The sequence below is a fragment of the Primulina eburnea genome, chromosome 14 (genome assembly GCF_022965805.1).
Source record: "Primulina eburnea isolate SZY01 chromosome 14, ASM2296580v1, whole genome shotgun sequence".
Classification (NCBI taxonomy): Eukaryota; Viridiplantae; Streptophyta; class Magnoliopsida; order Lamiales; family Gesneriaceae; genus Primulina; species Primulina eburnea.
The window spans coordinates 26,127,273-26,152,137 of NC_133114.1; the positions used below are offsets into that span (position 1 = coordinate 26,127,273).

The 24,865-nt window shown below is 36.5% G+C and overlaps 3 protein-coding genes across 3 annotated transcripts; 2 read left to right on the top strand and 1 right to left on the bottom strand.

Moving 5' to 3' along the window:
• Positions 1-395: 395 nt before the first annotated feature.
• LOC140811907 (uncharacterized) lies at positions 396-6,907 on the bottom strand. Its single transcript, XM_073170030.1, has 9 exons — positions 6,568-6,907; positions 5,299-5,363; positions 4,510-4,558; positions 3,592-3,686; positions 3,350-3,435; positions 3,207-3,266; positions 2,884-2,965; positions 1,713-1,826; positions 396-909 (listed from the first exon to the last, which is right to left on the bottom strand). The coding sequence occupies exons 1-9, from the start codon at positions 6,752-6,754 to the stop codon at positions 739-741; spliced, it is 909 nt and encodes a 302-aa protein (XP_073026131.1). The 5' UTR covers positions 6,755-6,907; the 3' UTR covers positions 396-738.
• Positions 6,908-13,137: 6,230 nt separating this feature from the next.
• Positions 13,138-16,640, top strand: LOC140812424 (aspartic proteinase 36-like). The gene is made up of 9 exons (XM_073170683.1): positions 13,138-13,501; positions 13,632-13,752; positions 14,122-14,552; positions 14,657-14,813; positions 15,211-15,293; positions 15,389-15,485; positions 15,645-15,717; positions 15,784-15,990; positions 16,416-16,640. Exons 1-9 carry the CDS (start codon positions 13,254-13,256, stop codon positions 16,526-16,528), a joined length of 1,530 nt encoding a protein of 509 aa, XP_073026784.1. The 5' UTR covers positions 13,138-13,253; the 3' UTR covers positions 16,529-16,640.
• A 1,165-nt stretch (positions 16,641-17,805) lies between these two features.
• On the top strand, positions 17,806-23,647 carry LOC140811974 (aspartic proteinase 36-like). Its single transcript, XM_073170114.1, has 12 exons — positions 17,806-18,257; positions 18,386-18,506; positions 19,035-19,462; positions 19,569-19,725; positions 20,127-20,209; positions 20,304-20,400; positions 20,542-20,614; positions 20,680-20,886; positions 21,924-22,048; positions 22,197-22,298; positions 22,399-22,496; positions 23,243-23,647. The coding sequence occupies exons 1-12, from the start codon at positions 18,013-18,015 to the stop codon at positions 23,415-23,417; spliced, it is 1,911 nt and encodes a 636-aa protein (XP_073026215.1). The 5' UTR covers positions 17,806-18,012; the 3' UTR covers positions 23,418-23,647.
• The last annotated feature ends 1,218 nt before the right edge of the window (positions 23,648-24,865 follow it).

Below are 24,865 nucleotides of genomic sequence, written 5' to 3' on the forward strand. Positions count from 1 at the left end.
ACAGATGACACGTATGTTGAGTGATGAATCATAACCACTCATCCAAATATCATGATTGAATGAACGATAATAATTTATCCACTCATTACACGTGTCATGTGCTGAGTTGATAAAGACACTACCTATGTGAGTAGCATGAACAAAGCCAGGTGAGAGGGTCGCTTGATAGGCTATTGCCTGCGACAATTAATCCATCTGTCTATGCGGATCAGGAAAAATATTAAAGATATCACATCATATGTTATCAAGACTATCAGAGGTGCCAACCCCCTCTTTGTGGAATGGCACAAGCCGCTCCAATAGAAGGGAGTGGTGATAGAGGATCAAAACCCTCCCAACGCCAATGTTGTACCAAAAATATACCTATTCTTAAAAAAACAGAGAGGCTGTCGGCATAAATTAAATAAAATTTTATCAAAGCTTTAAGTTCGGTAAAATAAAGTACTAGAAGGACCAAGGTCCAGGAAAATCTTAGAACTAAAACCTCAGCCTTAGAACATATGATGTGTCAACTCCAATCATGAAGTCTCACCGAAATAATATATCATCCCTAAACAACTTAAATAGGTAAATAAACTCTAGCGAGACTTTCACGTGTCTCAAATAGGAACTCAACAATTCAACCAACGATTATCGAGCTAAAGCATTGAATACATAATTATAATGCGATTCAAGTTTCTCAAAGAGGAGTTTCTTATTCCAAGCAACGTCGATCATCCAAAAAGATTGGATAGGACATCATAGTGGCACTTTCAAACTTCTCAAACAGGAACTAACAAGCGAAAGTTTGGTAGGCGATTTCTCTTTGTAATCTTTCTCCAATGCCACAGCTGAGAGGGCTTGCAGTTCCAAGCTCTCTTTATCCTCCTTGTTCCGCCCTTTTGCCAGCTGCCCAATGGCAGAAGCACACTGAAACAACCACCTTACTTTTTCAGTTGAACATCATGGTTACATACAAGAAAGGCAGTACTAAAACTTTGTGTGGCAAACTAACTTCTAAAACCATATATTACATGCCTTGCCACGGACAACAAAAAGAAGGATGTATAAAATTGCATTTGAGACCGTATAAGATTTCATGTGAAGATTGCTTACCAGTGTTTTTGCATAATTTGACATGAGGGATAACAAAAAAGAGAGCTTGAAATTTTGTTATTACTTGCATCGATCAAATATTATGTACTAACCACCATTGTCATTTCTTTCTAAAACTAAATTTTAATCATTTAACTTCAAAGTAAAATTACATAGTTTTTTAGTACAAAAGAGTTGCATATAATCATAGCTTCGACTTTTGCTCAAAGTAACATATGTAAACTGAAAATGTTTTTACGTTACTTTTTCTTTAGAGAGGGTAAGAAAGGTATTCATATGGTTTAATGCTCCTTGCTCAAATATATTTACAAGAAAACCATTTATATATTGAATAAATGAGTACTGAATTATTAATTTATTCGTCAATGTTTTAACAAAAATGGCTTTTATTCTAATTCAAAAGATAACTTGAAATAGCAATTTCATGATATTCACACCAATTTCATAATTAATGTTAGATGCAGAGGACTAAATGATGAATCAGACTGTCAAGAGAACGATGAGTTACATGACCTACAATACTTGAGGAAAGTGTGGGCACTGTGGAATGAACTCTATTAATTGGCTTATGTTTCTTAATATATATTTTTTGGAGGGCATGAAAGAGAGAGTCTAACCAGGCATATGCCAAAAAGAGCTCGAACGTTCTTGCCGCCAGTTAAATCTATGGTAGCTGCATAATATTTCTTAGCAGCTTGAAGATTTTCAAGTCCACCAATTGTATAAAGCACCTAGTTGAGCCAGAAAGATGCAAGTAACAACTGATTCCATTACGTGATCATAGTTATCCCATATACAAAAACAATATATAAATCAAAATTCCAAGAAGTATGCACAAGCCATAAAGCTTGAAATATCAAGAGGTAAATGAACTTTGCCAGCCTCAGTATAAGTATTTATGTAACATGGTCAAAGAAGAAATTTAAAATAAATCAAGCCACGTGAAAATTTTCAAAGAGTGGACATCTTAATTGCATGCACCAAATACTAACTGCCGCCACTCAAAAAGTGAGGTAAATTGAAGTTCTGAAAATATCCATCCCAGCTCCTACCCTGAAGGGATTACTATCGGTCAACCTCGTTTAAATCAGCTATTCACCTTTCAGCAATCGGTTTCAGTTTATATTGTGGACAATTTTTTTTGATAAGAAACATAATAATATTATTAATATGAGAATTTTACAGTACAAAAAGTGGACTAGTGATCCACTGCCATAATCTAGTTAGTTTTTAACAATACACATATGACCAATCTCTCAAAACATCTTATGTAGACAATCCTTGAAAGTTTTTATCTGTCCGAATCCAGTTCGCTGTTGTGAAATAACTATGGTTGTATTGTAGGCTCCAGACATCATTCATGCCGTCTTCCATTCTGACCCAATTAGGATATATTCCAATTAGGATATATTACTTCATGCTTCAGGAGAACTAATTAAACTTAGCCCTTAATAATATGATTAACAATTAGATTCATCCAGTTACAATATCAGTTATTTTCAAAGTGTCTTGATCATGCAATCTAGGTATTAGGAAACTGTTGATTTTTCATATATATTGAGAAAAGGTTTCTACTTAGCCCTTTTATTTATTTTTCTTTTTTTCTGATTGAGCTACACATTTTTGGTCAAGCATGCGTGTTCTTTTAATAATAAAAATAACATCACAGAAAAGCTGCTCTCAATGACGTCATATTTTCTCTCTATAGTGTCATTCATTTTGATGCTTCTACATCTCAAATTCTTTCTGACTGGAAAAGAAGGAAAAATCTCTAGAAAAGCTACTTACATCAGCATATGCAAGGTGATACAATGGAACTGTTGGCTGAGCTAAGATAACTTCCTCATAGCAGAATGCAGCTTGCTTATACCTAAATGTAAGTAGAGAAAAAGGACCTTAAACAACAGATAGAACTTAACAATTTCTCTGGAGGACAAGATTCCCCTTGCTACATCTACCGCAGGAAGAGAATGGAAATAATAAACTTTCAACTGTAGAGACGCGTATATTTCAGCTAGACAAACTAGAACATAGCAATTTGTCTGGAGGACAAGATTCCCTCCATACATTCACTCCTACCTCGAGAAGAAAATTGGAAAGAACAAACTTACATTTGTAGAGAGACATATATTTCAGCTAGTTCCCTCCATGCCTCATGATCTGCCATAAATCTGGAAAATGGTCAAAACTCTGCATTATACAATTTGAGAAAATTTTCATATTAATCAAGAGTTATTCTTGGCATCTTACTTACATTTCCAGATACTTGTTGAGTAACTCAATTGCCCCAGAAAGATTGCCTTGCGCCTTCGCCATTGCCACCCTCCTCTTGTGTACCACCTGAATACTTAAATCATGAGAAGTTGAGAACCATGAACATGCATGCACGCTGTTCCTTTCAAAACCACAACAAAGAGAACAAATGTTTTCTACAACAATAAAGGAACTTACTAACTTAAAAAAATTATCTACTAAATAATGAGTCTCTTCACCAACCTGATCAAATTGATTTTCTTCTAACAGACTTGTGTAAGCCTCCTCGGCCTCTGACCATAACCCCTTGGCTTCAAGAAACATTGCTTCCAGCCTGCCTGCAAGTGCAAAAAAAAGTCAAAAAAGAGCCAATATATATATATATATTGGCTCCCTAAAAGCTGCCAAAGAACATGCAGCGCTCTTTTGAAATTGAACAAGGTGGAGACTGGGGACTGGTTTAAAGCTGAAATAGGTTGGAAAATACATATTCAGCAAATAACATGGAGAACCACTAAGTGGTAGCTCCATCCACTTGAATCAGCGATATTGATACAATAGCGTAACACTTCATAAGATTCAAACATAGAACCTGGGGCATTGCAAGTTGATTTGGTATGATGCTCAAAAAAATATGAATAATCAATTCGTATGCGCTATTTGACCCAATGTCCAAAATAAATAAAATAAAACCAATAAGAGACTAGATGTCCATTCCCTTCGATAGGAAGAGAGGAAGGCAATGATTAGTCAAATTCTTGACCAGGAGAGGATTTGACAAACTTCACATCGCTTGGTATTACCGGGGAAATGAAAAAAGTTCCCTTTGTCTTGGAAAACAAAAACATTGAAGGAAGGGAACAAAAAAAAATTTATTGAATACACTCATCCTCTAATGAACTACAACAAAGAAAAGAATGGAAGAGAGAGGGGGCAGATAGTTCGTTACTTAATTCAATCCAAAAGCATGCAATGTAGAAGCAAAATTTAATAATAGAAATAGCTTGAAAAACTACAAATTCTTATCTTTTAGCGTGGTGGAATAACAGAAGTAATGGTTGTATATGAAAAAACAAGCATCTATGAGCAAGATTATGAAAGACTATCCGACTCCTAGAGACATAAAGAAGCATATGTTATCTGCAAATTAATTCAACTCACCAACCCTTCTACTCCCTGGAAACTTTTTCTTTAAGACCTTTATGCACTCCTGCCACCAAATTTATGGATAAACACATCAAGTTCATGCTCAAGAACTATAAGAGTTCCAAAAGTAAATAACACAAAATACAAAACTCGGAATCCCAGTAAGTACAGTTTATCAGAAGTGAAAGCACAATTTCAAAGTTAAATATATGAGTCAATATGATGTGACGAAAAAAACCAAGAAAATCGGGTAGCCTTCACTTTTTCAAGAAACTATAAGTTTATGAAAATAAGTCAGTCAGTGGCACCACACTCCACAGTGCAACAAGAAAAGAGTAAATTTCCCCCTACAGTCCCCCCCGCATATTACTATATTTTCCTTGAAGAGAATCAAGGTCTTTTCTAGCAACACAAACAATAATTGAATAAAACTAAATGATAAAATCCATTCTAACATGGGGGTATACTTCAATACTTTTGCAAACAAGAAAAAAAAGTTTATTCCATAAAGATATTGGATCCCTTCATTCACTTGAGAGACCATCCATTTGGTACCAGTAGCAACTATATATTTTGGACTCTAAGCTCTTTCACTAATATCCCAAACATGCTTCTAGAAGCTCAGATGCAAGAAATGGCTAGCATAACTACCGCGACAGTAAACATTTTGAGAGGAAAAAATTGCATGTAAAAAGTTGCAAAACGGGAAAAAAAAACAGAATCCAGGAGCATCGCATGAACTCCTGAATTTAATGGTTTGCATGCAAAAATATATTCAAGTATTACTCGTGAGAAAAGATATACCTTTGACAAATCAAGCAGATGGCAGTCCATGGCTGCAATGCATACTTGCTCATATAAAGTCCATTCTACATCATTTAGAGGAGGAGAACAAAGGAAAAAGTAATAATCAAAAGATATGTGGCACAAAGGATGCAAATTATGAAATCATCTCCTAAGAAACACGAATCCTAGTTAGCATTATCACATAAAATATAAAATACGAAGTTGAGAATTAGCATAAAGGAGTTCTCCAATACATCAGGAATGAATCGCACAAGCCAGTAAATTTATTTCAACTTTCAAGTTTTGATTGGAAAGAGCTTCAGTTATAACTTTCTTTGATCATGGACCTTTTTTTTTATAAGAAACGATACTAATGTTTTTTATCAGACATTAGTCAAGAAGCATGCTTGAGCAAACAAAAATAAGTCAAAGTAAAGTATTAATGCTATTTGAACAAAACATAAATATTTCAAACCACACAAGAAATGTGATGACTAGCACATTCAATATAAAGAATCTTAGAAGTAAACTGAATCCCCATCTTTCCTCAACATCAACACGCGAAAAAATCTAAATTTTGGGGATCAAAGGAAACAAACTTTACAAAACATTATTTATATTTTGTAGACTTGTACAAGTCACAAGTTTCTAGACCACAATTTCTTGTTTAGTTTCTACAACAAGATGTGAGTGTTTACGGTAATACTAGAGTTATAAAAGTAAATGTAATATTCTGGAACATGAACCTATCATTCACAACCTGAGCCTACTAAGATCTCCTTGCTGCTTCATAGCAAGTAGAATACTTTCGTGATAATACACTAAGTCACTAACAAACATAATCAACCTCCACTTAATAAGATCTGGATCTGGAATATCATAAACTTTGCTTGTTGTAATAGCTTCACCGTTCACTGACATTGCATCACAAAAGATAATACCACAAATATCAATAGCACACACAGCATAACGGATACAAACATTTCCCAAAAGAATAAGCAAGAGGGTCAAACAGTAAATTTCATGAAAACAATATTTCCAACTGCTCACAAACCCAATCTCTACTTCAAAAATATGGAAACATATTCTCTTTGTTTCTTAATAGAAGCTGCCGTATCGTGATAATCGTGATTATGATTGATGATCAGAAACCCACTTCGTTTTCCTAATTCTCGCAATAAAATCGACTTGAAGTAAATAAAAAGCATTATAAACCTTCAAGCAGGCCTCAAATTGGTTACACAAATCTAAAATAACCAAAACTCTTGAATTTTAATATATATCCACCTTCAGGGCCAAGAGCAGATCTCTTCTTGTGGTCGTTAAGAATATGGACGCCGTGCTTCAAGACTTTATCAGAGCGGCGAAGCTTCAGCTTTCTGAGGAGGCATAGGTACTCCCACGCGCCTCCTCCTCCGTTATCCACTTGGTTTTCCAATCTGTTCAGTTCTTCCTCCTCTGTTTTGCTCACCATCGCTGCTTCTGAATATATATAATTCTTCTACGTCCACTCGCAGCCTCAGTTTATATGTATGTTAATCGAGTGGCCAAATTGAAGCCGGTAGGATATTTTATGGATCTGGGATCGAGGGGAGAGAGCAGCGGAAACCCATCCCACGGAATCAAAGCATCGATATATATTTGAGTTTCCCTGTTTTCTGTTAATTTCCATTCGACCCTCCAACTATGCTCCACGCCCAATTCAATCCTTCTATTTCTATTTTTATATTTTAACGAGGACTAATTGCAAGTGAAAATTTAAATAAATTCCTTGAAATGTATTTAATAGGTTAATATATCTTTTATTTTTAAAAAATCAAATATAATTAACTATTATATATATATATATATATATATATATATATATATATATATATATATATATATATATCTATCAGAAATTCAATCTTTTACATTTAAAATTTAAAAATATAATCAATAATCTTTCTCTCCTAAGCGTAAAAAATGTCTGTGTATCCCTCGTATATATTGGAGCACTGATTTTATTAATAACTAGTAATTTTTGCACGCGAAACATGTATGTTTTGTAATTTTATTTTATATGAAATATTGGTATTGAAACGTCTACTCGTTTTAAAATGCGGAATTTTTTTTTAATTACTAAAAACTCTCATTTTGAAAATAACCATTAAACCATACATGTGTTGGTACAGAAAAATATAACATTTAAAATGATCTTAAATATTGACAGTAAAATAGTGCAGTTTAAAATAACCAACTCATCCCAAAATCATACGTAAACATGAACAGTCAAAATCTTAAAAATCATCAATATTCATCTCCATTCAATCTCATAATTATAATGCGGAAAATATGCGGTCCTCGGGTCGTGTTACCGCACCAGATTTGCCTACTCAGAGTTCGGCACCTCCAGTCCCCTCATCATTAAGCTCACATGCATCACACACGCCTAGAGAGTTCTAAAGACTCAACACACCTGCACCGTTAATAGCAAATACATATACATAGCACACAGCAGTGAAAAATATCATACTCAACATATCTTTCATGAACTTTAAAAACGTAACATAAACTTGTCGTGTAAAATCATATCGTGTCAAATCATGTCATCATGTACGTGTCAAAACAGCTCATCGTATCAGCATAAACTTAAACATTTTTTTTTAATTGAATTCAGTTCATTAGTTGTGACTTTCGTATCAGCTCTATCGTATCAGGTCTATCGATGGATCCATCTATAAAAACCGTGGTACCCGACGGCGGGGGACATCAGCGACAGCATTACCCGGCCACTGAGCTCGGGCCTCAGCTCATCATATCTCATATCATGTCAATGGAAATACGATCGTTGGGCTCCCTCTGGGACCTTTTCCCTCACGATATCTCCAATCATATCATCGTATACATATACATTGTCAGTCACAACCAATTCTCATCCTTCAAAAATATCATCATTTTCATCACTTAATAAAACATGTATATGCGTAACTTTTTCTTTAAATCAAGCATGCAACGTATTTATCATAATTACGTAAAAATCGTAAAAATGATGTATAAACATTTAAAATATCATATATTTGTGCTCAGGGCGCTGCCAGTTCCAAAATCTCACTCCGGGTGCAAAATGACCATTTTGCCCCTAGAAACCCGAAAATTATCGTTTCATCCCTGGACCTCTAAAATTGACCTGAAGCTTACCAAACTCCTTAAAATGTCCCAAAACATTATTAAAATATTCTTAGACGTAAAATCGAGCCAAATTCAAACTTAATCGACTCGTTTTAGAAACTTGAACCGGGGTCCCGGTTTTAATCCGAATCGACTCGAAACACAACTAAATTTTTTTCCAACTTTTTAACCCACTTTACAATCACTAAAAGCTCCTAAACATATCACTTCAGCCCCTTAACTCACGGCTAAAACTCCAGCATGTCATTGGACGCTAGTCCCTATCCACAAGACACGTCCTCACATGCTTACCTATCTAAATTCATGTTAGCTCTCCTCCACCGAAACCAGCCATCAACCAATCACCTCTTGACTACTCTAGGCCCCCCTGGTCCCAAAGAACCCAAGTCTACCCATCCAAGCACAGCACCTTTCTCTCCCAAACGCTAAACTCTAAGATGCGCCACTCATGGTTCAAGCTCCCTCACACGATCGAGCTGTCCTATGGGTGGTATCAGAAGCGCTCGAGCCCTTCTTCAACCACGACTCAGACTCAATACGGTCTGGTTTAGGCCTCGGATTGTTTCTCAAGCCATCGGCTCCACTCTTGACTCTCGATCTACACCAACCGAGTCCCAACAGACCAAAAACTCAAGAACAACTCTCGATCTTTCTTCCTACAGCAACAACGATGAATTTCACTCCTCAAACCACATCTTGACACTAACATCAGTCCCTTACCAGCACCGAAATCGCAGCCCATTGCACAAGAAATCATAGATGCGTGAATTAACCTTAAAAGAATGCATAACATGTACAAAAACCGTAAGTTCTTTTTATTCTACGTTGGACCGAGACTTCTTCACACAAATCCACACATATCAGAAATATATATGACATGAGTGATGCAAAAATAATGGTGTAGGACATGCCTTGGTGAATGAAGAACAAGAACAATGCACGTGGAGTCCCGAGAGATTTTTCTTTGCAAACCCAACCAAAAAGAATGGTGTCTTCTGCTGTTGGTGATGAAAACCGAGGGGTGTGTGTTGAAAGAAATGAGTGTATATCGGTCATGGGAGTTACGGGAGATAAAAGGGTTGCAAATATTTAAATGTCATACTAATTAAAAGATTAATGGCCTGTAAACTTGCTAATTAAAGGTTTAAAATAATATTTAAGCCTAATGAGTTTAAAAGTTGGCTCGTTAAATTCAAATACACTCCCGAAAAATATTCTGTGTTGGAAAGATTTTGAAAATATTAGCCGAACCCTTAAAAAGTCCCCCAATTTGATAAAATTTGCGTACCGTTAAAAATAAAGTAATGCGGGTAAAAATACTCAGAAAAACCCCATTAATGTTTTTTCTCCTAAAAATTCAATGTATATATATCACATATACCAAATAATACAACTTATTTTCCTATGTTTTACTCATTGTTGAATCATTGTTATTGCCCTTGGTCTAAATTTTTTTTTTTTTTTTTTTGAAAAGTAAACATTCATAACATCAAATCGGTAGAACCCGAGTTACAATACTACAAAGCCAAGATGGAATATTTTCATCTTGCCAAAGTAAATTAGATGAGCTATTGAATGCTCTATGAGCAAGAGAGTGTGCCACGGAACGATGCATATGCTTAATCGATACAAAATGATTCACTAGGAACATAGAATTAACTTCAAGAGCCAATGCACCACAAGGACCAGTGTCCAGATCTGGGTTGAGAACTAAACGAACCGCTTCCTTGGAATCCGAGAAAATACAAACAGAAGAAACACCCACCTGTAGACAAAGATCTATACCACAACGAATAGCCAGGATTTCAGCTGCAAGGACACTACCAGGATTACAGATAATAAGAGCATGTGCACCTCTAGTTACTCCTCGTGAATCTCTAATTATCGCTCCAACACTAAACTTATTACGCTTGGTATCGAACCCTGCATCAACATCTAGCCGAAATAAATTAGGGCTAGGCGGTTTCCATAAATGATCTGCTGAGGTTTGTGAGGCACATACTGAGACAGCACACTTTAATCTAGAATATCGAACCGAATCTAGAAATGCATAAACCCAATCCACTCTAAATTGCATGCTCTTACCCTCGGCATCATGCTTATACAAACAAGTTTCCCGCCTAGATCGCCCAACAAAGGATCACAAACAATTCGAATTCCTCTTGGTTAAATCTCTTTGACACATATAAAGCGCAATCAAGAAAGGAAGCATCACGATGTTTTTTCAGACAATACCAAAAAGGAGTATTTTTCCAAACATCTTTAATAGCCAATCAGAAAAGGAGACAATGACTAGTAGAGGCATAATGATAATGCAAAGCGAGCAAGTCCAGTTGAATATGATGAGAAAGCAAATTAACCTCAGTCGGAATAATGTCTCTTGAAGCTTTCCACATAAAAATACGAACTTTCGGTGGTAATCTGAGTTTCCAAATCTGCCGCCACCAAGTGCCAAGAGGCTGCCGAGAAATAAAAGGTGGAGTGTCCCAGCTTCCAGTCTCCAAGTGGTAACCATCTTTAACAGAATATTTGCCATTCTTGTTCCCAGACCAGAAACGTAAATCATCACAGCCCTGTCGGTGCAGCGGAATATTGAGGATAGCATCAATCTCATGTACAGAGAAGCAATGCCTAACCAAAGACTCATTCCATGTTCCCGCTCCAGAAATAAAGTGTGACACACGGATGTGATTGTCTTTAGAAGGATGTAAACTGCTATTATAAGATGGAACCGTCGGGATCCAAGGGTCTACAAAAGCCCGAATACTCTGGTCATTCCCTACTCGCCAACACAACCTTCTTTGAATAATGTCTCTACTCCACAGCATAGATCTCCAAACATATGATGGGTTTGAGCCCACTCCTGCATGCATAATATCTGAATTTTTAAAGTATCTGCCTTTGAGAACTCGGGCCACCAAAGAGTCGGGTGAATGAATGATTCTCCATATTTGTTGCTTACAGAGATTTGTTGAAAGCTACCAAGCATTGAAATCTCATACCTCCCACACTCTTGGGTTTACATAAGTTTTTCCAATTCATCCAATGTATCCCTTTGTTACCACTAGCATCTTTCCACCAAAATCTTGCACAAAGTTGTTCAACAGCCTTGCAAATAGAAACGGGTATTTTGAAGCATGACATTGCATAGGATGGAATAGCTTGCAAAATAGATTTTATAAGCACCTCCCTTCCTCCCGTAGATAAAAAACGATTGTTCCAGGATTTAATTTTTTGCTCCACCCGTTCTCGCAAATAACCAAATTGTAAACGTTTACTGCGCATTGAGAATGTCGGTAGTCACAAATAAATTTCATGGCCTTGCACTATCGGTATATCCATAACATCCATAATATCAGCTCTTGTGTGAGGGCAGGTGCTTGGACTAAAGGTAAGAGCAGATTTGTCAAAATTTACCACTTGGCCGGAAGCTTTCTCATACAGATCAAGACAATTTCGAACTTGTATATTGTCCTCACGGGTCGCCTTGAAGAAAATCAGACTATCATCTGCAAAAAATAAATGAGAGATGACAGGACAAGTATTTGCAATCTTTTGATATTTCACGTAGGGTCCAAATGATATTAGCCCGTGATTTGACTATGAAGTTGAAATAATCTTTTGTACACCCATCAAAACGGGTTAGGCCAATTGGACGGCCGACCCACCACGTAAAATAGGTGGATTGTTGGTAATATCTCGACTAACCAAAATTTAGACTCGTCTATTTTGTCCCGTCCCACCAAATTCAACAAAAAATTGGCTAGGGAGTCGGGCCAACCCTCCTTGGCTGCCTAATAGCATACTGCACCAGGTTACATATTGATCACCCCCGTTAGCCCGTTTTGACATTGTTAATATTTCCGTGCATTTAAAACTTATCACAATTACTTATACATCTATATAAGTAAATTAACAAATAGGTGAACTTAAAATTCACCCCACATATATTGGTATAAACAATTTAATAAATTAATTTGTGATCCATGACTTCAAATATTTCGATCCAAATACAATTTAATTTATAATAAATAAGTTGACCATCTCGTAGTAAATCAAGTTAGGAACCTCGAGGAGATCTTGAATTCACCTATGCATCTAAGCATAGAAGAAGATGTGAGCTTTTGATTGTCCTCTCAAATCCCAGTTGTCAAACACACCGTTAGTCTGAATGCATCGATGTTATTATATATATAAGATGATTTGTGTTTTATTTTTAAAACTTTATGAATATCTAATATCTTTTTAAATTTAATCTGTATAAATAATTTTGAATTTAGTAAAAAATTACCAGTTCCAAAATAGTATAATAATATGAGAAATCACAATTCACAAGTGTGATATCATGACATGTGGATTCCAAGTATTGGAGTAATAAATCCAATCAGTATAAGTATTATTACTTTTGATCTTTATTTTATTTTGATAATTATCTTATTAGCTTTAATAAAGACTCTTATATTAAATAATTTCTTATTATTTGATAATTTTCTATTCAAAATTATAATTATACTCTCGTTATATAATTTTATTGATGATTTTTTTTTCGAATTTTAAATCGAACTCCAATTTCAATAAAAACCGAATTTAAACCTTCAAATTTTCGTTATATTCGACTCCTCGTGTTCGACTCCATTTGATTGGTTTACACACACCATACCTCACAGCGTTGACTTTGACGTTGACGTGGACGCTGGAGAGAGACGAAGAATGAACATCTAAGTAAGAGGAAGTGAGAGCAGAGCAGCATCTTTTGTAGTGATAGCAGATTGCATCTCTTTGCTCCTTGTATTTCAATCTCAATGGCAGCTGGGGCATTGCTCACTTTCGTCTTCACATCCGCCATTCTCTCCTCGTTCCTCGTTCCGATTTCATCAATGGCGGATTCGGAAGCTGATTGTATTAGTCGGAATACTACTACCATGTTTCTACCTTTGTTTCTGCACAGCAACCGCCACAAAGTCGACGCATATTCCAGACGCCAGCTCCAGAACAGCTCCCACAGGGCGAACGCCTTCATGTTTCTCCGTGACGGTCTCTTCGTTGATGGGTCTGCTTCGTAGCTTTTCTTATTTCTTTTACTGGTTTGATATGAGTATAATGAGCGAGTTCTTGAATGTATCAACGGGTGATTAGATGAGAGCTGGTTGTGATATTTGATTTATGATGTGGGTTTGTAGGTATTACACGTCTAGCTTATGGATCGGGACACCACCCCAGAAGTTTGCGCTTATAGTTGATACGGGCAGTACTCTTACGTATGTTCCCTGCAACACTTGCAATTTGTGTGGCACGCATCAGGTCATTTACTTCTTTCCGATTCCGGTCAAATATTGTAGATTGAGGTTCAATATTTCATTAATCTACCGTGTCTCCTTCTCATCCTTTGTGAGTACAACGCTACTCTTAATAGTGATAAATTTAATGTCTTTTTAGATTATGAAATAAACAAATCTTGCTTCTCGTTTCCTTTTAAAAATCATTTGAATTTTTAGATGGTCATGTGATTGTGTTCATGCCATTGGCCCTGTAATGGCCAAATGGTAGTATGACATAAAATCTGTTGCTACTTCCAATCATCGTCTGCTTTGATGCCACCCATTTGATTATCCTGTGTTGCATTTGTCGATGTAGTTGCATGATGTTGGTTTCAATTTTTGAATTTAATAGGATCCAAAGTTTCAGCCCAATTTGTCGAGTACCTACAAACCAGTGAAGTGCAACATGGATTGCCCCTGCGATAGCGACAGAAAGCAATGCACTTATGAAAGGCAATATGCTGAAATGAGTTCTAGCAGTGGGGTCCTAGGTGACGACATTGTGTCCTTCGGTAATCAAAGTGAACTGGAACCCCAACGAGCTGTTTTTGGTTGCGAAAATATGGAAACAGGTGATCTTTACAGCCAACACGCTGATGGTATAATGGGTCTGGGTCGTGGAGATCTCAGTATCGTGGATAAACTAGTTAAAAAAGGTGTAATTAGTGATTTGTTTTCTTTGTGTTATGGTGGAATGGATGTGGGTGGTGGTGCAATGGTTCTTGGAGGAATGTCATCCCCTGCTGCCATGATTTTTACTCGATCTGACCTTTACGCAGGTATGTTTAGGAAGACTGTTATGGTATAACCATGGAATGTTAGGCTTTTTCCTAACAAGTACACTTGATACATTTCACACATTTAATCTAGTTTTGGAATGGCAACAGTCCATATTACAATATCGAGCTGATGGAGATACATGTTGCTGGGAAAGCGCTGCCTCTGAATCCCAAGACTTTTGATGGTAGACATGGAACTGTACTGGATAGTGGTACGACTTATGCTTATCTTCCAGAGCTTGCATTTGTGGCATTCAAAACAGCCGTAAGATACTTGTTTTCTGGGTTTTGCCATTTGTCTGTGGTTGTCTAGGATTTATAATTTTTCTGTTCGTTCTTCCATTTAGCTTTCACATAATTTCGAGCCAGACATTGAAACACAAATATCTGCTTTTTTTGTTCTTTCAATCACATAGAAAAAACACAGGGTGTGCCATTTGTTTGAAGGCTTGATGTTTGCATAGATCCTCTAGTTTTTCCCTCTTGGGATTCTTGTGCTTAAAACACTGCAAGTTTCTGTGATCACTATAGATACTCCAGTTGATGCTGGAGATGGCAGTTAGAACCCCCCTTTAAGCAATTAAACAATTTGATATAACTGTTAGAAAATTCTGCATAGTCCAGTTTTTGCAGTGCTGATGTTTACCGTTTTTGTCATGTAGATCTTTAGGGAACTCAAGTCCCTTCAACGAATACAAGGTCATGACCCTAATTACGATGATATTTGCTTCTCAGGTGCTGAGAGGTAACATAATTATCATCATCGAGTTTTTGAAGAAAGCAAAACTTTCAGTCATTTATTTTTGTGTGACAATTTATTGAGTGCTAACGTCGCTTCAGTGATACTTCACTACTCTCAAAATCATTTCCATCAGTTGAAATGATATTTTCCAATGGACAGAAGCTATTGTTGTCCCCTGAGAACTACTTGTTCAGAGTAGGTGTTACCTGTTTTATGTTGTTTGAAGTCTTGCTTTCCATCATATAATAATCTTTTTCATCCTGATGCATTTACATTTGTTTTTCTGTTATTTATGCCGCCAATTCTATATACTTACGTTCTTATGGGTCTTGTTTTTTTGCCATTTTTGTTTAGCATTCAAAGATGCCTGGTTCATACTGCCTTGGGATTTTTACGAACGGGGAGGATCCGACCACTCTTTTGGGAGGTGTGCTTCGTCTTTAATTTTTATGGTTTAATTGCTGTATCTGTTGCTCATATTTGATGGTAATAGGTATCATTTTTCGCAATACTCTTGTGACATATGACCGTGAGCATGAAAGGATTGGTTTCTGGAAAACCAATTGTTCAGAGTTATGGGAGAAACTCAATGTATCTGCTGTTTCTCCGCCACTGCCCTCCGGCATAGATCTGAATAAATCCACCATGGCAACAGCTCCTACGCTGGCTTTTAGTGGACCTCCATCATTTAAAACCCCAGGTATAAGAAATTACTGAGTTCTGCTTGATGTTGCATGTCATGCTAGTCTCTGCTGGTAACAATCTTTTTCTGCTCAAGTTCTAAATCTTAACAAGGTAATATGATTATTTTCGATTGTAATCTATTCGAACATGTCTTATCCTCGGTCGTAAATTTATATTTACTAGTCAAAAACACATGCATTGCACGTGAGAGTAGTTTATTTGTTGAGTATCTTTAGTTACCCAATGGAATTGAAGATGACATTTATGTTTGAGGATTTTGAATTGGAGTGTTAAGAAAAAAAAAGATAGCTCCGTATACATGAATACTTTGTCAAAAATTTTCTTTCTTTCTTTCTTTCTTTCTTTCTTTCTTTATCTTAATGATTCTATCCTTTTCTGTATTTTCTTCCTGGTTATTTGTCTCTCCTTTGGTGAATGCAGCAGCTAGCTTTTCATCGTCTTCAATCTCAACGGCCGTACTTTACTGGTCGTCAATGATCTACACTGTTTTCTTAGTTTTTTGGATGATTCCGTTCAATGTTCTGTTTCAGTAATCATTTTCGACATATTCTCTATTCAGTGTACAATTGCTTTGAAGTGGGTATTGTGTGTGGATGTGTATGTTACCAGACATGGTATGCCTTTCAGATATTTTGTATACAGTCATTGCTTTGTGTATGTTACCAAAAAGTTGCGGATGTACGTGTTTCATTAAGAATTGAATGATGCCTTATTATTTTTACATCTTGTGATGCACGTCACTCGTTGAGTATTTGTTTTAATCGGTGTTCTAAAATACGTCGCTTAAGACCGCTAGGTGGTTACCTAAGCATTGGGTGGTCGTTTAGGGTCCCATTTTTAGAAGCCGTCTAATGTAATATATAGATTTTTTTTAAAAGATTGTCTACATATTTTTCAATCAATTTGTATTGTATAAAGTGAAATAATATGTCTACGTATTTTTCAATAAAACAAGAAAATTTAGACATTATAAAAAAATATTGTCCCGTATTTTCAATCAAGTATTAACTTTGGTTTGTGTTGTTTTTATGCTAAAAATACTGGAAATTTGTACGGAATGAAATGAAAATCATAAAAGTCAAAAGAACAAGATTTTTGACATAGAATATTTTCACATCACGGGTTGTCAAAATTGATCAGATCTATCGAGTTGGTCCGTCCAACCCGACTAAATAGACGGATTGAGTTGACAATATCTCAACATGTCCAAATGGCGAACCAGCCACCTTGTACTGCCAAATGGCGGGTTATGACAAGCTGTGACGAGCTGTGGGCTTGTCCATCCAGCTGGTCCGTTTAAACAACTCTACCACTCACTATGGAGGTCAAATAGAAGAGCGAACAGTCTCAACCTGTCTGTGTGCATGAGCAACCAGGGGTCAGGGTGAATGAATACATGTAAAAAAAGAAGAAGTTTCGGGTTTTCTTCTTCAAGTGTCGCACTTCTTTTTACTCCAACCAAAAAGCGAAAATTATTAGATTCTGATTAACTAGAAGTCTGCAGTTTTTTGAAGATTTTAGTATCGACAATGAAGAGAAATTGAATAATCAGGAGGTGTTTAGTGACAAAGACAACTAAACTTAAGAAAAATATCCGACAAATATTTAATGAGATAATATGTTTACACAAAAAAAACGACAATAATAAACCCGAATTTCTAAAAAATAACATTTTTTAATTGTTGATTTAAACAAAATATTTATATCATAAAATTGATTCGTGTTGTCGTGGGTGTATTATATTACTTAAATAACAATAAAAAGTATAAATAAAATGTTTGAAAATCAATCTGACTTTCGGAAAATTAATAGATCAAGGATGTTGGCGAAGAAGCCCATTCACACACGGATGTCAGAAAACAAAGCAACGTCTTTCAACGCGAGCACACGCGAAGGGAAGAGGGAGGAGCTGTAGCCAAAGAAGCGACTCAGCATTTATGACCGTGATGTGTACTTTGGATCGATTCGCTATCGGTGCCCCTCCATAATACCAGATCGTATTCATTCCTTCTTGTCAATGGCACGAGGAGCATTGTTCGCTTTCGCTCTCACCTCCAGCATTCTCCCCTTGTTCTTCGTTCCGATTTCATCAATCCCGGATTCGAAAAGTGATCATGTTCATAGTAATACCACTACCATGTTCCTACCTCTGTTTCTGCACAACAACCGCCGCCAAATCGACTCATATCCCCAACGCCAGCTCCAGAACAACTCCCACCGCACCGCCCGCATGTTTCTCCACGACGATCTCCTCCTTAACGGGTCTGCTCCGTAGTCTTTGACTTTGTTTGCTGGTTTGATATGAACCTAATGAGTCGTTTCTTGAATTGTTGAGTGGTGATTTGATGAGATCTGATTTTGCTTGTTTGATTTATGTCGTGGGTTTGCAGGTATTATACGTCTCGCTTATGGATCGGGTCACCGCCCCAAATGTTTGCGCTCATAGTTGATACGGGCAGTACTGTTACTTATGTTCCCTGCGCCACCTGCGAACAGTGCGGCAAGCATCAGGTCAATTGCTTCTTTCGTATTCTATTAAAAAGTGTTGGATTGAGGTTGAATATGTTCTTTACTTTACTGTATCACTTCTCATTCCGATTTATTTCAATGCTACTCTTAATCATGCTAAATTAATGCCTTTGTTGAATGTTCAATAAAAAATGTCTCAAGAGCCAGATGGATTTTGTGGTGGTCATGTAATGAGCAAATCACAATTTTTTGAATATACTTAGCCAATTCGGAGTGATCGAAATTTAAGTGATCTTTTTGTAGTCTGTGGTTATCTTCATTGAACTGGTGTTTCCACTTTGTATTGATTACACTCTTCATTTTTTTATAAAAATATTTTTTTGGATGCTAAATAACTGTCATCACAACGAGAGTCGTGACAAAACAACGATGAAAAAGTAACGAGAGAGTGAATTAAGAGTAACCTTTTTGGTCTTCTTCTCGTTTCATCTGCTTTGACGCCACTCATTTAATTATGTTGCATTTATCGATTTAGTGCATGATGTTGGTTTCAATTTTTGAATTTAATAGGATCCAAAGTTTCAGCCCGATTTTTCAAGTACCTACAAACCAGTGAAGTGCAACATTGATTGCCCCTGCGATAGCGACAGGAAGCAATGCACTTATGAAAGACAATATGCTGAAATGAGTTCTAGCAGTGGGGTCCTAGGTGAAGACATTGTGTCCTTCGGTAATCAAAGTGAACTGGAACCCCAACGAGCTGTTTTTGGTTGCGAAAATATGGAAACAGGTGATCTTTACAGCCAACATGCTGATGGTATAATGGGTCTGGGCCGTGGAGATCTTAGTATCATGGATCAACTCGTTGACAAAGGTGTAATTAGTGATTCATTTTCTTTGTGCTATGGTGGAATGGATTTGGGTGGCGGTACAATGGTTCTTGGAGGAATTTCATCCCCTGCTGATATGATTTTTACCCGTTCTGACCCTTTGCGCAGGTATGTTTAGGAAGATTTATGGTATACTGATGGAACGTTAGGCTCTTTCCTAACAAGTACACTTGATACATCTCACGCATTTACTCTAGTTTCGGGATGGCAACAGTCCATATTACAATATTGAGCTGACGGAGATACGTGTTTCTGGGAAAGCGCTGCCTCTGCATCCCAAGACATTTGATGGTAAACATGGAACTGTGCTGGATAGTGGCACGACTTATGCTTATCTTCCAGAATTTGCATTCGGAGCATTCAAAACAGCCGTAAGATATTTCTTTTTTGGGTTTTGCCATTTATCTATGGTTGTCTAGGAATTGTGGTTAGTTAGGTTGTTGTGCCTTTTAACTTTTCACAAAATTTCCAGCCAGGCATCAAAACACAAATATCTGCTCTTCTTTGTCCTTCCTCTCTCACACAAAAGGCAGCTTGTTCTTGTCATTTGTTTGAAGGCTTGAAAAAAATCCTCTTGTTTTCTCCTCCATGCCCCATGGAGTCTTGTGCTTAAAACACTACAAGCTTCTGCAATCACTTAAGATGCTACATTGGAAGCTGGAGATAACATTTAAAAGCTCCCTTTTAGCAATTAAATTATATTACTCAATTGTTAGAAGAATCTGCATGATTCCCTTTTTCAGTACTGATGTTTATCATTTTTGAATTGTAGATCTTCGAGGAACTCAAGTCCCTTAAACGAATACAAGGTCCTGACCCTAACTACAATGATATTTGCTTCTCAGGTGCTGGAAGGTAACATGATTATCATAATTGAGTCTTTAAAGAAATCAAAGCTTTCAGCGCTTTTTTTTTGTGACCATTAATTGAGTGTGAATGTTTGCTTCAGTGATGCTTCACAACTCTCGAAATCATTTCCGTTGGTTGAAATGGTATTTGGCAATGGACAGAAGCTATTGTTGTCCCCTGAGAACTACTTGTTCAGAGTAGGTTACCTTTGTGTTATCTTGTTTGAAGTATTTCCTTCGAGTGTATAATAGTCTATTTCAACCTGATGTGTGTACATTTCTATATAATAATGTCCTTCTGGTTCTTGTTTTATTGACCTTTTTTTTTCTTTTGTTTAGCATTCGAAGATGCGTGGTTCATACTGCCTCGGGATTTTTCAGAACGGAAAGGACCCAACCACTCTTTTGGGGGGTAAGCTCAGTCTTTAATGGGTATCATTTAACAGATGTATATTTGCTTATATGTACTGGTAATAGGTATCGTTGTCCGTAATACTCTTGTGACATATGACCGTGAACATGAAAGGATTGGTTTCTGGAAAACCAATTGTTCAGAGTTATGGGAGAGACTCAACATATCTCCTGCCCCTCCACCACTGCCGTCGGGCTTGAATCAGACTAATTCCAGCATGGCTACATCTCCTACACTAGCTCCTAGTGAATCCCCACCATTCAAAGGCCCAGGTATAACAAAGTACTGTGTTCTTTTTACTGTTGCATGTCATGCTAATTTTTACCGTTTGCAAACCTTTTCTGCTTAAGTTCTAAATAAATATTAACAAGTTAAATGATTATTTTGTAATCTATTCAGACTTTCCTATTGTGCATGGTCAAAGCTATACTAATGAAGACGCTTATTGTTGTCTTATTCTTCATCTCAGTCTTCTTCTTTTGGAAAAGCAAAGGAATATGAGAGCCACCTGTCCTGATTAGTTTCTCGAAGTAAAAAGTAAACTGTGGGAGACACCTTTTAGGGGAATGAGAGCTTACATGGTGAATGCGAATACTTTAGCAGGATGTGATGATCGATGGTTAAATATAAAAAAAGATTCATAAAAAATGGGATGGATCATGGGTTCAAGCCCAGAAGAGCATCAAAGTCAAAGGGATAAAAAATATGGAAGACTGATCATCATTCCAAACCAATAATTTAGGATTGCAAGATCAAACACATGTTTTGATTAGGTGTCTCGATGAAATCCATAAATATAATTTTATTTAGAAACTTATCTTCTTGCCTAAGCTGACAACGCTAGATCAGGAGAAAGATTTGTATACTACAATAAGTGGGACTTACATTTCAGCAGTGAGAGACGCAGACTAGCCAAATATACAAAAAGAATCTTTTGCGTATGACAATTGCACAGAATCTCATTTTGAGCAGAGAATACTTGTCATGAGAAAGACCAGGAGAGAAAGGGGAATCTGTTACAGTAAGAAATATATGTAGTTTTCGAGTATTAAAGTCACTTTTTTGTTAAAAGTAGACATGAACTCCATTCGATTCCGATTACAGCAGAAGAAAACAAGTCCTTATTTTTTTTCAACCAACATTAAAAAATAACCCAGCAATTTTTTCTAGCTGAAAACATTCTCTATTCATGTGGATTATTTCTTGTATCTCTACTATTTCTAAGAATTATTCAACTATTCCTTTCGGCCAACAAGCAGCAATGAAACTAAGCATATTTTGGCAATTTTTCGCATTTGTCAATTTGCAGGGGACATTAAAATAGGGCTCATAACATTCTCTATGCTGCTGAGTGTGAAGTACTCAGATTTGAAGCCTCACATCCCAGAACTTGCTCTGTACATTGCAAAAGAATTGGACGTTAATGCTTCTCAGGTACATCAATAAAAATTGACAATCACCATGGAATTCAAAATTTGAAAATTAGTTTGATTACTCATTAAATCCTGATATTTATGTTACTCATCTGTAATTGTTGCATGGTACAACGACTCTCGTCATTTTGAGATGAATCATTTTGCAGGTTCAATTGATGAATTTCACTTCAAGAGAGAATGATACACTCCTAAGATGGGCCATTGCTCCAGCAGAATCTTCTGATTATATCTCAAATAGTGCTGCAATGGTAAACTGTAAACTTTGTTTTGAACTGTGGATTCCCTTGTCTAAATCTTTATTTTAAGGGGGCTCAGAAACATTTACAGCTTTATTTTTCTTTTTACCAGGATATTATTTCCAAGTTGAATGAAAACAGCTTGCATCTTCCTGACAGCTTTGGAAATTATAAATTGTTCGAATGGAACATTGAACCCCCACAAAATCGGTAAACTAAAATATGATTTCCTTTGTGTCTCTATTCTTGGTAAACTTGTGTGTCCTCATTTTTTTAAAAAAAATATTTAAATTCATAAAAGACAATTTTGAGCATACTATCTGGAGCGATGTCTTGGTATTGGGAGAAAAGAGAAGGGTGAAGAGAGACGAGGGAATGGTGGGTTTTAATTTTTTGGATTGGGATTGTATGGGTTATAGAGAAGATCGGGATTCAGTGTATTGGAGGTTGTTATTTGTGGTAGCACTAAGTGGAAGCATAGGAGGGGCTGTTCCTGGCATGTAGGGATCTGATGGAAAAAATTTCGGAGAGGAAGGAGAGAAAAGATCGAAGAGGGGAGAAGCTGGAGGTGGTGGTTTTGTTCGTCGTTATTATTGGCAGTTTGGCACAAGCACCGCATGGAGTCTGGGCATAATGTGTGGTGAACGCCTCATTGAAACTAAGGTTGCTAAGCTGCTATTTTAAAATACACCTAACATATCCTCTACAAAATATTAAACACAATATATATCAAATTTATAATTGTGTTGGTAAATATATTCTCTTACATCACATCCCAGCATGTGGCATAGAAGTGTCAATGATGAATATAAATTCAGAAAAGTGATGGGATGGTCGATCGTGGTAATTTTTGTTATGGAAACTTCTTCCCAATCTCAAAAGCTAAAGATGTTACAAATCTGCAGTAGAACTTGATATACAAAATACTAAACTCGACAATTTCTACAATGATGCAGCACATGGTGGCAGCAATATTACTTGGTAGTTGTCTCATTTGCTGTAATCTTGGGGATTGGAATTTTGGCGTCTGGGGCATGGTTTATTTGGAGGAGGGAGCGATCTACTAATCCGTACAAGCCCGTTGAGTCCATCGTAGCCGAGCAAGAACTTCAGCCGTTGCAGAGCTCCTAAGTTTACCTGACTTTTGTGGTCGTGTATTAGCCTAGCATGTGTTGTCTGCTGTTAGCTCCTGTCCTGTCAATGGAGTCCTTGCACCGAAATGCTTCCTTGAAACGATCCCGCACTTGTAGCTAGCGTATCCAATATGCGCCTGTCTGTATGAATAGCAGAAATTCACGACTAACTCTAGAAGCTCTGCTATATATATATATATATATATATTGAAAAGAATATATTTTTCATTCATGATTTAGCAGCATTCACATTTTTGTACGGAATTCATCCTTGCGGCAGAATGTGTGAGTCAATTAGTTGTGAGTCGTGACTTGCCTTTACTATATTATTAAACTTTAAACTTGAGTGTCACTTGAAAACTACAAGGCACCATACTAAATATTAAAAATATCCTTGTACATTTTTTCGATTTTATCCAATATTAATCAATTAACTAATCAATCAATGAACTGAGGAGATTACAACTCGTCCATTTTATAAATCAATTCAAAAACTAAAACTATATTATATATGCACCATGCATAATATTTATAGAGTATATTTCATAGTTGCACGTGTGCTCGACAGCTACTTTTTATTAGGAATGATCCATTTTAAATATCTGTGTTTGGTAATCAAAAAATAAAAAAATTCTCACTGTGTTATGGTCTTTGGCTTGTTTGTGTGTGAAAAAAAATCACACATAGCGCACCACTGTGTGTGAAAATTGCAGGCACGTTGCGTTTTTGTGTGGGTAATAACTAAAAACATGGATTGTTTTTTGAATAAAACATGTAAAATTACATGCACTCAAAGATTGAAATTAATGGATGACTTAGGTAGACAGAAGTGATAGTTCATCACCTTTTTTCCATTCTTATTGCTTTTAGTAACCAAAAAAAAATTAAAAACTAAATCGATTTTAGAAATAAATAACTCAATTCCATCATTAAAACCCAGACCTGATTTAAGCTCTCTTCTGCTGTCATTATATAAGCTGGTGAATGTTCAAGAACCCAAAATCCTAAAATAGAAGATAAAATAAAACCCAAAATGAAATAGTTCAGAAATCAAAGAAAATCAGCCGATTAAAAACCAGAAACGAAAACTTCATTCATCTTGAATCTTCCCTTTTTATCTTCGTTCCTTGATCTTTGTTCGAAAATGGCATGGACAACACTAGATTTGTCCTCAAAGCTGATTTTACAGTCATAGATATGGTTTCGTTTCAATGACATCTTGAGAAATAGTTCAGAAAAGTTGTGAGCAAAGAATGGAATCACAAGAATGCTACCCACCAGGACCTAGGCCAAGGTACTCAGACCAACTTGATTAGGGTAATTGGCCGCAGTGACTAAGATGAATCTTGCGAGCAAGATGCTTTGGTTCGAGATGGAATGCTCGAGTTCAGGTAGTCAACAAGCATAAGTGTGTATTTGAGGGTTCGAGACCGAGGTGGTAGAGTT